The sequence below is a fragment of the Schistocerca americana genome, chromosome 3 (assembly GCF_021461395.2).
Source record: "Schistocerca americana isolate TAMUIC-IGC-003095 chromosome 3, iqSchAmer2.1, whole genome shotgun sequence".
Classification (NCBI taxonomy): Eukaryota; Metazoa; Arthropoda; class Insecta; order Orthoptera; family Acrididae; genus Schistocerca; species Schistocerca americana.
Window position 1 is genome coordinate 877,179,962 of NC_060121.1, and position 12,635 is coordinate 877,192,596.

Sequence of the window (12,635 nt, forward strand, 5' to 3'; positions counted from 1 at the left end):
AAGGGCTTTGTCAAGAGTGCCCCAGGGAAGTGTAATAGTGGGAAAACATTCCACGCGGGAAAAATATATTTAAAAACAAAGATGATGTGACTTACCATACGAAAGCGCTGGCAGGTCGATAGAAACACAGACACATACATACACACAAAATTCAAGCTTTCGCAACAAACTGTTGCCTCATCAGGAAAGAGGGAAGGAGAGGGAAAGACGAAAGGAAGTGGGTTTTAAGGGAGAGGGTAAGGAGTCATTCCAATCCCGGTAGCGGAAAGACTTACCTTAGGGGGAAAAAAGGACGGGTATACACTCGCACACACACACACACACACACACACACACACACACACACACACACACACACATATCCATCCACACATATACAGACACAAGCAGACATATTTAAATATGTCTGCTTATATATATATAAAAACAAAGATGATGTGACTTACCAAACGAAAGCGCTGGCAGGTCGATAGACACACAAACAAACACAAACATACACACAAAACTCAAGCTTTCGCAACCAATGGTTGCTTCATCAGGAAAGAGGGAAGGAGAGGGAAAGACGAAAGGATGTGGGTTTTAAGGGAGAGGGTAAGGAGTCATTCCAATCCCGGGAGCGGAAAGACTTACTTTAGGGGGAAAAAAGGACAGGTATACACTCGCACACACACCCATATCCAACCGCACATACACAGACACAAGCAGACATTTGTAAAGGGAAAGTGTTTCAGCAGAGATGTCAGTCGAGGCAGGAGTACAGAGGCAAAGATGTTGTTGAAAGACAGGTGAGGTATGAGCGGCGGCAACTTGAAATTAGAAATTAGCGGAGGTTGAGGCCTGGCGGATAACGAGAAGAGAGGATATACTGAAGGGCAAGTTCCCATCTCCGGAGTTCTGACAGGTTGGTGTTAGTGGGAAGTATCCAGATAACCCAGACGGTGTAACACTGTGCCAAGATGTGCTGGCCGTGCACCAAGGCATGTTTAGCCACAGGGTGATCCTCATTACCAACAAACACTGTCTGCCTGTGTCCATTCATGCAAATGGACAGTTTGTTGCTGGTCATTCCCACATAGAAAGCTTCACAGTGTAGGCAGGTTAGTTGGTAAATCACGTGGGTGCTTTCACACGTGGCTCTGCCTTTGATCGTGTACACCTTCCGGGTTACAGGACTGGAGTAGGTGTTGGTGGGAGGGTGCATGGGACAGGTTTCACGCCGGGGGCAGTTACAAGGTTAGGAGCCAGAGGGTAGGGAAGGTGGTTTGCGGATTTCATAGGGATTAACTAAGAGGTTACGAAGGTTAGGTGGACGGCGGAAAGACGCTCTTGGTGGAGTGGGGAGGATTTCATGAAAGATGGATCTCATTTCAGGGCAGCATTTGAGGAAGTCGTATCCCTGCTGGAGAGCCACATTCAGAGTCTGATCCAGTGCCGGAAAGTATCCTGTCACAAGTGGGGCACTATTGGGGTTGTTCTGTGGGAGGTTCTGGGTTTGAGGGGATGGGGAAGTGGCTCTGGTTATTTGCTTCTGTACCAGGTCGGGAGGGTAGTTGCGGGATGCGAAAGCTGTTTTCAGATTTTTGGTGTAATGGTTCAGGGATTCCGGACTGGAGCAGATTCGTTTGCCATGAAGACCTAGGCTGTAGGGAAGGGACCGTTTGATGTGGAATGGGTGGCAGCTGTCATAATGGAGGTACTGTTGCTTGTTGGTGGGTTTGATGAGGACGGACATGCGAAGCTGCCCATTGGACAGATGGAGGTCAAAGTCAAGGAAAGTGGCATGGGATTTGGAGTAGGACCAGGTGAATCTGATGGAACCAAAGGAGTTGAGGTTGGAGAGGAAATTCTGGAGTTCTTCTTCACTGTGAGTCCAGATCATGAAGATGTCATCAATGAGCTGGACTCACAGTGAAGAAGAACTCCAGAATTTCCTGGCAGTAGGTGGCAGTAAAGTGCACCTAATATGAAAAACTTATGTTTTTGTGGGTGTCCGGATACTTTTGATTACTTAGTGTATAACGGCATTGTTGGAGAAATGACAAAGTTTCAAAACAAGACAAGTGTTGCACTTATAAGTGGTAACACAAGACATGACCGAGCATGACATGCATGGTTTGCAACGGATAAATATTCAATATTTGTAACCACAGGCAAAAAAGATTGTTATTCCCAATAGTGCTCCTAGTCACTTTAAAAACTGATACCAGCTGTTTGAATGACTAAGTCGGTTGTGCCAGTGGAGGGGCTATTCAGTGCTACTGGTCGTCGGAAGGGGCCTTGTGAGAGTGTAGGCGGCTTGCAGAAGCAGCATGCTACAAATCATAACCTTTCCAGCCCAAGGACAGCTGTAATTCAGAATGCCAAGCATTTTACCAAAGTTATGAAGTCATATACATCCTCAGGTCTTGTACTGTTGTCCATAGAGGTAGCTAAAGAATTCTGCCAGTAGAAAAGAGAAGAATGGTCCAACCGAACAAAACCAGCGAAAGAAATTTAGAAGCCCCATTTCTGGACTCAAAATGATGGGTGATCTTATACTTCGTGAACTTTAAATAGCGAGAAAGAAGAAATTTCATTTGACCAGCAAAAACCTTAGAAGTAACAGAATATTTCAGCTTCATAACCTGCAAGGACGGATGTTTGTGGTTTGTATATATGACTGTGCTGGTCAATCTCAGAGATTAAAGACATTAATTATGAGTTAAATGAACTCATTGTGAGCCTTATGCTACCACTTGGACCGGTTGCTGGTTTGCCAAATAATACTGGGTTTCGATTTCATGAGACCAATACATGACAATGTGGTAATAGAAACTGGTTTAATGTATGGCAAAATTCTCAATTGTCTATAAAATCTGTTCAACCGAAATGTGTAAGTTCTCCTTTTTAGGGAATATAGGCTATATGGTGCTAATCAAAAGAATCAAAAGTTTTGGGACTGGCATTTTTGAAAATAATGTTAAAAAAATTTAGAAGGCTACAGCAGGAAAACTTTGACACACATTTACAAACCGAGGATATCATAAAATTATATCTAAAAACAAAGATAATGTAACTTACCAAACAAAAGCATTGGTATGTTGATAGAGACACTAACAAACACAAAATTCAAGCTTTTGCAACCAACATTTGCTTCGTCAGGAAAGAGGGAAGGAGAGGGAAAGACGAAAGGATGTGGGTTTTAAGGGAGAGGGTAAGGAGTCATTCCAATCCCGGGAGCGGAAAGACTTACCTTAGGGGGAAAAAGGGACAGGTATACACTCGCACACACACACATATCCATCCTACAGATGGATATATGCGTGTATGCGCGAGTGTCCGTTAGTGTCTCTATCAACATACCAATGCTTTCGTTTGGTAAGTTACATCATCTTGTTTTTAGATATATTTTTCCCACGTGGAATGTTTCCCTCTATTACATTCAATCATAAAATTATTATCTTTGAACTAATAATAATAATAATAATAATAATAATAATAATAATAATAAATTAATATATAGAACTGTTCCAGAGACACAGTATTTTAAAGTTTTCCTGAAAATCCTTGTTTCAAATGATGGCCGAGACATTGTCACTGATGGTCTATACCTCAGGCCAGGATTTCTTTCTTTCTGTTTGAGAAAAAACGGGTTTCTTACTTTGACCTGAATTTTAAATCTGCAAATATGAAGGGAAGCTTTTTCTTCTTGGCTGCCCATATTGATACAGACTATCTCTGCTAACGACTCACAACCAGAGTCAGTCACGTAACGCAAATATCCGAGTCAAAATATGTAGAGCTATTACGTATAACAACCATACAAGCTTGGTTGTAGGCAGAGCAAGCAAAAGATTAAAATTTATTGGTAAGACACTGCAAAACTGTGGCCTGCTTACAGAAGATATTGCACATAAAAATAAAACACTATGGCCCAAATTCAAATACTGTTCAAGTTTATACAATAGAAACTGAGTTGAACTACCAGGGAACTTCGAGCATGTAACATGAAGAGCAGTATGAATCATTACAGGTCTGTTTGGCTGACTAGTTGCTGTGAGAGAGAGGTTGAAACATCATAGGTGGTAGACTGTCTTATGTCGCATAAGAATGAGCTTTAAAACTTCAAGGAGAAACTAATAACATTCTTCAGCCCCTCTCGTACCTACCCCATAGATTCTCACACATAAAATTAGACAAATAACAGTTCACATGGAGGCACTCTTAATGTGCTCCGTCCATTAATGGAATGGAAAGAAACCTTAATAGAGGGTTTTTCATTAAGAGCGATACTTTTTAAAATTGTAATTACCCATTTCTAATAAATTTTTATGTGCTTCAAGGTTTGAAAATATCCAGTACAATTTGCAGTTTCGTCATGCAGCATCTCACGCTTCCTGAAAGTTTAGCAATCATTACAAATTTTAATGCTGATCTTCATGCAGAGAAAAGTCATCATCTCAGACAAGAGGCATTTTTGTTTTAGTGGCTTTATCAATACGCAAAATTGACATTACTGGAGTTAGAAGAACCCACAAGTGGTCCATAAGCTGCCATTGCATTCAGAAAACCTCACTATGTGATACAGTGGGCAGTGTTGGACATTATCTCTTTTGAGATGAAGAAAGAGCCATTACTGTCAATAGTGACTGCTACAGTTACATGTCAAATGAATTTCTGTGACTAAACTCTATTTGCTGAGGGAAAAGTTTGAAAACCGAATCACCTCAAAACATGGATCTATGACCTGGTTGCCATGGTCGTGTGATTTAACACCCACGGAAAATCCTTGATTGATGCTGACAAGCCACACGCTTTGGAACATTTGGAGGTGAACATCTGTCGGCTATCACAGACATAACGATACTAATGTTGGACAGAGTGATTAACAATTAGAGTCATCACAAGCATTCGTGTGCTCAAAACTGTAGTAGACATCTGAACAAAATTTTGTTCAGAACATAACTGCAATGTCTAAGATTCACAACAAAGGACAATTTACTCCATGATGTACTGAATTATTATTACTATTATTATTATTATTATTATTCAAATTTTAAGAAATAACACTCTTAATGAAAGATCCTTCACATAACCCAGTAAAACATACCTTCTGTTACACAATTCACAGTGACCAGCAAAGTGTACATGTGACAAACACTGACTCACCAAACTATTTATGCAATTTTCACTGTTGAGCGAGAATATGTACAAATAATTTTTGTAGGTTTTCATCTTCAGAAAACGTCTAATGCACTGACTAACAAAAATTTAATATTTTAGCTCTTTAACTTCTGCAATCCTTTTCAGCACATTTTGGTTGAAGCGAGGTCTTTGCATTATTGCCTTAAAATACTGTCATAAAATAGCTTCCACAATTTCAATGCTATAGGCATGACTGACAGTGAAGTATAAATACTGACACTCAAATTTAAACAATGCAGAAAGGATAAGACGCTACGCTCCAGAACAATGAGTTACCTCTGCTGTGGGTCTCGGGGTAGTGACAGCAGGGGCTGGCGTCACAGGTTTCTTTGGTTGTGTTCCTTCAGTTACAGATTTAAGAGTCATCCCGTGGTATGTCCCTGTTGTATCAATGGTGAAACCTTCCGTTTCTGCAAACAAAATACAACATAACTATCAGAATTCAAAAGCCAATAGTTGATATTTTATGATAAAAATGAGTTATATCCTACAGCATACACTCTAATGCAAGGGCAACAACAGATAAGGAATTAAAATTGTCAGACTTTTTTTTAACAATGGTGGGCATAAAGGTAACAAACTCATCAGGGCAGATGAGGCCCATGCCAGTGCAGCTCAGTCATAACAGAATTGCCTGCAAAAGCAATTCTGGATTCAAGTCCTGGTCCGACACAAAGTTTTAATCTGCCAGGAAGTTTCAAAATGATGCAAACTCTGCTGCAGAGTGAAAAATTAGTTGTGGAAACATTCCCTGAACCTCTGCCTAAGCCATTTTTGCCATGGTGTCATTTCCTTCAGGTGTATTTGCCCAGCAAGGTATCCAAGAGCACTTCTGTGAGATTTGGACAGCACGGTGAAGTTACTGGTACAAGTGAAGGTCTGAGAGTAAGCTAAGAGCTGTGCCTGGATAGCTTGGTTGGTAAGAGAATTGCCAATGAACTACAATGTTCTGGGTTCAATACTCAACCTGGGACACAGTTTTAATCTGCCAGCAAATTTCAAAATTGTGCACATTCCACCACAGATTGAAAGATTCGTTCTGGAGTACCTAAATGGTGCAACAGGAAGCTCCTATTTTACTTAGGGGAAAGGGAGGTGTGTGGAAAAAACAACACTATTTTTCACACTATGCTAAAAACATAACTCACTTGAGACCAGTCATTAAATATTTTACCATGCCCTTTAGGACATTAGAAAAGCCTTTGTATGATACTGTTCAACTGGTCGATTGCAGTATCTTCTGTTTCCTCACCTTGAGACACTTCAACCGTAGTTTCATTTGTGTGAAGGGAGAAAGAATACATCTCTGGCATACAATGGATGCAGGTGATGCAATGCAGGGGGAAAAAGGTTTAAGAGTAACAATCGATACTAGCTTTGAGGTGCAACGTAAGTATGTCTTATGATATTCCCTCACAATACTCTAAATTCAGAACTGACTATACTCACTTGAAGTATTTCTGCATAATGCCTCATCTGTCAAAAAGTACTACAGACATCATCATACCGTAGCACTGCAAGAACCCTCTTTCTGATCAAGGAGAGCTTGTTAATTTTGAATTCTGACGTCATGTACTGATTACAAGAAAAAATATATGACATATTACCTGAAATGAGCTAGCAATCATCTAGGTTACTTTACTGCTGCTTTTCCCGAGATACTTTAATGACTCATTTTCAGTTGTAGCAAATAACTATAAATCTCTTTCCTTTGTAGATGAAACAAGCACCATTGTAATATGTAATAAAGCTATCCTCAATCTGATGGTTGGTTTGAATACCAAAGTACTTTATTATTTAATTGGATAAATAAAAAAATCTGCTCACCAAACAGTGGCAGCACACACAAATAAAAGACTGTGTGATTGACAAGCGCCGGTGGCTCCGGCGAGAAGGGTTGAAGGGGAAGGAAGAAGGGTGAAGTCACCCACAAACGTAGGTCGGGGGGGGGGGGGGGGGGGGGGGGGGGGGGCGCCTGTGTGCTTAGTCGCCATGTTGTTGCTTGACGCTACGCAAAGGCGCGTGACCTTGAACGGGCTACGCCTGGCTGCCGCCAGAGCAGCGGAGGATCGCGCCAAGTTTTAACTAGGCGCGAACCGCTGCTAAAAAGCGTACTTCCGGGATACGCCCATCCGGTTTCTCGTGCGCGCGCCGTCAGGCGCGCGCTTATCACATGTATTTCCGCTGGGCCCTAGACTGGAACGTGAGGCAACAGCATGCTCATTCGACTCGAGGCAACCGCACAACACACAGCCATGCCGTACAGGAGGAGGAGATACAGCAGGAGAAGTAGATTACCAGTCTACAAGACCGTGGACACCTTCGGTTTTACTCCAAATGAAGTTGTTCAGAGGAGGTTCTTACTGGTCCCATTACTTTTGTAGGGTGCAAGATCAATTTTTCTTGTACAACTACAGAGGTTGTTACTGGTAATTCATGGTTCACTTTGGCTCTAGCACGAGGAAGTGACAAGCCACTAGCAGGTCTAGAGGCTTATTATGACAGAGACATTATTGCATATCGTACATTTTCAATTGGTGTACAAGGTGACAGGAATTATGGTACTGCTATCTTGCAGATATCTCTTTCAATCCTACAACATATTTTTGAATGGAGAACTTATGGAAATGGTATGATTCTCTTTGCAAATATTCTGGAATACTCCTAATGTTTTGAAATTTCAATAATGTTCTAGAAATTCAATGAATGCTACTGAACATTCTCATTCTCAAATTCCTGGAATTGGAAACGTAATGTTTCCAAATGATCCTGATGTTCTAGAATCATATCCAATGTCCTGGAATACACCATGCCTTGTTCAAGAACTTCTGGTTTCAGAGTGCATAAGATGAAGCTTAGCTTGAGTATGTAAATAATAACTGAATACTCAAATTGAATTTTTAATTGAAAATCAGTACAAAACAATTGAACTTTCACCTCCAGAATTTGAAATGTACCAGTAACAGCAGTGTACCTAATCGCAAAAAGCGCAACCGGAACTGAAATACCATCAATTTGCACATCAGTGGTCAAGGAATGAAATTTTGCAGATATTAATAGGCAGCAGCATGTAAAAACTGCAGTCTGGAAATTTTGAGTCTAGTCCGCGTAGTACTCATTTCGGTAAATATCATCTGGAGACTAGTTAATTTTATGATGTACATCCCCAAAAATATGTCCCTCCACTGCTGGGAACCTACCTTCTTTCTGACGTATGAATCGCTCTTGATCATATCGGTTGTAGACAGCGGGCTGCGCGATGGGCCGGACTGGAGTCGCACGTGGGGTGATCGCAGGCGTTGGCTGCTGTGGACGGTGCCTACCTTCCTCCCTAGCTTTTATCGATTGGAGGATAGCAAAGATGTTTTTCGCAAATATCTGAAACGGATATACACATATTCAAAATAAAAAGCATTTCTATGTTAAGGAATCTCACTAAATGTAAAACAAGGATGTGCACACACATTGTACGGTCAACACTGTAGTAAAAGAAAATATATGCCATGCATGGTTATAGAATAATGAAAATCACTCAATCCACAATGAAAATGTGTTGGAAGAGAGCGCGCGCGCGCGCCCGCCCACACACACACACACACACACACACACACACACACACACACACACACACACACACACACACATATTTGTTTTACAACTAATTTAATAGGTATAAGGACTAAAGCAGATTTTCTCATATTTCACAAGCTTGAGCTTACAAACACCATGGTTATTTTAAGGAGAGCAGGAACATTCATGAGTGACAGTGCCTACCCACCACACACCATAAGGGGAACAAAAAGTTTATATTGTGAAACCAAAATAATAATAATAAATAGAGGAAAGAAAAGGACAAATGAGATAAAAATCTGTCAATGAGTGCGACAAGGAGTTTGTCTTCCACCTACTCTTAAATTTAATTGTCATATGGTCACTACCCTTAAAAACAGGGAACCAACAAATTATTCAAGAATTAAATTAGATAAACACACTACGTGCATTTGCACTCCCATTTGCAAACGACAAATACTATGATTGTCAAAAAAAGTACAGTATATGGTCGAAGATATTAATTAACAATAAAATAGTAGTGCCAGTGTCTATTTTAAATATGTGGGTTGTGACATGAGTCTCTATTATGTACTGATACAGACAAACTTCTGCATGAATTTGATGCAGTCTGAGGAAAAAATAACAGAGCACTTAACTATAAAAAGCAAATTTTATAAACTTTGATAACACTATTACAATTGGATGGAAGCAAGAGGTGGACAAATAAAACACAATGACAATGTAATACAAGCATAGATGAGATACTTCAGGAAAGTGAATGGCTGAACAAGAAATATAATTAAAAATGAAAATATATGTAACAATATTACAGTAGGAGCTGTTAATGAGGAAATGACTAAATACCTGGGCAGGTGTGAAAGGAATGAGAGACAAGGAACTACACAAGAAAGTTCTGAATTACAATTCAAGTGGAAGGAGAGACCCTCTGCCACACACTTCACAGTGATTTGCAGAGTGCAGACATAGATAAGAATGGAAATGGTGGACATAAACTTACTGAGAGGCACCAGAAAGATGCCAGATCCTGAGGTAAATGACGACACTCACTGTATGTACAAAATAAAGGGTTGGGTTGTTTGGGGGAAGAGACCAAACTGCGAGGTCATCGGTCTCATCGGATTAGGGAAGGGCAGGGAAGGAAGTCGGCCATACCCTTTCAAAGGAACCATCCCGGCATTTGCCTGGAGCGATTTGGGGAAATCACGGAAAACCTAAATCAGGATGGCCAGACGCGGGATACAAAAAACTAGAGATTCCAAATGGTAATTTTAATATAGTAAAAGAATTATTTTGTGCTGGAGTGGTGCTTTTAAGTTCATGCTGATAACATTGAAATGAAAGGTACAGTCTTTTTACATTACCATTTCATAAACAGTTGTTACAAGTCATTCATTTAAATGTATGTGCTTGAGCTCATGAATATGACAAAGTGTATGTTGGACAATATGGAACTAAAGCTATCTACATGTACCTACAGCAGTTACCTGGAAGACACAGATTAGTTATTTTTATCAAGCCAGTGAGGAAAATATCTACACAGTTTCAGCACATTGATCACAGACCGAGCACTCTGAGAACAGATGAAATTAAAGAAAAGCTGCACAAGAGATTTCCCATGAGAGAAATGTTGCAATACTGGACTATAATGATAGTTTGATGCCAAATGTTACCAAACTGAATGTCTCTTGCAAATTTTAGCCGTTATTAATTTCAATGTCATTTAGATATCTTGTTGTAGTATGGGTTGGATGGGAATAACTGGCTGCACAATCGACTCCAAATGACTGTACAGCAAACAAAAATTAAAATTATGTGCAAAAGAGCTCTTTTACCATTTTGTGTGCTGAGGTGATACAATTTGACAGGGTCAGCCACTAGTCTGCAATTGTTCATCATTAAGCTGTAGGAATTTGCTTGTGTACGCTGACAACACCAAGTCAGTTGATTCTTGTAATATATTGAAAACGGCTGTTAATAGTAGAAAGTACTGAAAGTAAATCCTCGCCACATAGTTGTGGAAATGAGTGCAGTACTCAGATAATGGCTTTGAGATATAGTATCACATTCTCTTCTGTAATCCTCAGATGTTACAAGTAACGACCAGAATGTGTACACAGTGTAGCAGGAACAGATCTGAGGGAATAATGTAGGGCAGTTTCAGCATTGCGATGACGGTCATTTCTCACCACTAGAAGAAAATTGCAGCACTAATAGCTTTTTTGCTACACATGAACTCTGTGCTGTTATCATATATCTGTATGATGAGAAGGAAACTCCAGCAGCGACCAATAAATAACTGACACAAATATGGACGTGACAGTATAAGTTACAGTATGGTCAGACTACGACAAAGACAATTCCATGAATGTTGAACCAACAAACACAATGATGATGAATGTAGTGGTGGACAGTTCTTAGTGGTGACAGAGCTGATGGAATCTGTGTGTCATGTGATTTTCAAAACTGGCATTTCAAAATTTTGGAACTGCCTGACCAATTCACTCTGATCTTTCATTCACATCCTCATCCAACAGTTTAGTTTTAATGAAAATTGAGCCAGTTGTGTTCCAATGTAGACAGATATTAAACAAAACATCTGGGCACAACAAAAACATTCCTTCATCAGCAGCCAGCCGGAGTGGCCGAGCGGTTCTAGGTGCTACCATCTGGAACCACGCGACCGCTACGGTCGCAGGTTCGAATCCTGCCTCAGGCATGGATGTGTGTGATGTCCTTAGGTTAGTTAGGTTTAAGTAGTTCTAAGTTCTAGGGGACTGATGCCCACAGCAGTCCCATAGTGCTCAGAGCCATCTGAAACCTCATCAGCATGAAGAGGAAAGTGATGAAACTGTCACTTGCATTGTCACAGGGAATGAAACATGAGTGCTACCGATATCAGCTTCACTTCTTAAAATGTAGCTACTGTAATATCTCCTGCTAGTATTGTAGTTCCAAAAGAGAAAGTCAACTGCATTCCACTCTTCAAAATCTGATTAGTAATTTTGATGTAAATACAATATTTACAACTTAGGATTTAACTGTTTTGAGCACAAAACCCAATGCTGTCTTATACGGAACACCGTGTTGTTACACAGAACTTTCGGGTCAGGCTGATGGGGTGCTCTAGCTTGACACAGCTAGGAGTGTCTACTTACAAAAGTAACGGGGAAAAGTTTAATTTAAAACTGATACAAATCTTATATTTTTTTTGGACCAACACAGCAACTGGAAGGGAAAGGACACAGGATCTAAGTATGATTCACCATAACAGCAACAGCAGTTTTGCCCTTGTTTTTGCTTGAGCCTTGAACGAAAGGTGCATCTCAAAAGTTGAATGCAGTTGTAAAACGAAACTGAGGATTAAAGATTACAAAACACTAACTAAGCATCATAAGTTTAATGCCATAACATACAAAACATTACGTCAGCAACAGCAACAAAAAGAGTAATGCAAAAGGATGAGGTCATAAACATTTCAAACTCCATTTACATCACAAAGTGTTCAAGACACCTCTCATCTAGTGCAACACATTTGCAGTTGCTTGCGCAAGGAGCTCTGGACAGACTGAAGAGACTACAGTTATGTAATTACACACACTGCAACGATGTGAGGTTTTAAATCCTCTTGGGTTAGCAGAACTTGAGCATAGACTTCATCTTTGAATTTACCCCAGAGAAAAAAGTCCAGTGGTGTCAAATCATGTGAAAGTGCAGACCAACCGATAACACCTACAAATCCTATCCAGGAAAGAGCTGGGTGAGCGCTTTCTCACCCTAAAGTGAGTAGTGAGCCAGGCATCCGTCATGCTGCTAACACTTACATCTGAATATTTCAAGTGGTACTTCTGCTAGGAGAGCCAATAGCACTTCAGTGAGAA

The 12,635-nt window shown here is 40.4% G+C and overlaps 1 protein-coding gene across 1 annotated transcript in view; it reads right to left on the minus strand.

Annotated features, from left to right (window-relative positions):
- Nucleotides 1-12,635, minus strand: part of LOC124607190 (parafibromin) — a 76,612-nt gene that overhangs the window by 45,276 nt on the left and 18,701 nt on the right. The window contains exons 5-6 of the mRNA XM_047139411.1: nucleotides 8,385-8,562; nucleotides 5,461-5,594 (exon numbers count right to left, since the gene is read on the minus strand). Coding sequence (XP_046995367.1) covers nucleotides 5,461-5,594; nucleotides 8,385-8,562 — 312 coding nt within the window. The remainder of the gene's footprint in view (nucleotides 1-5,460; nucleotides 5,595-8,384; nucleotides 8,563-12,635) is intronic.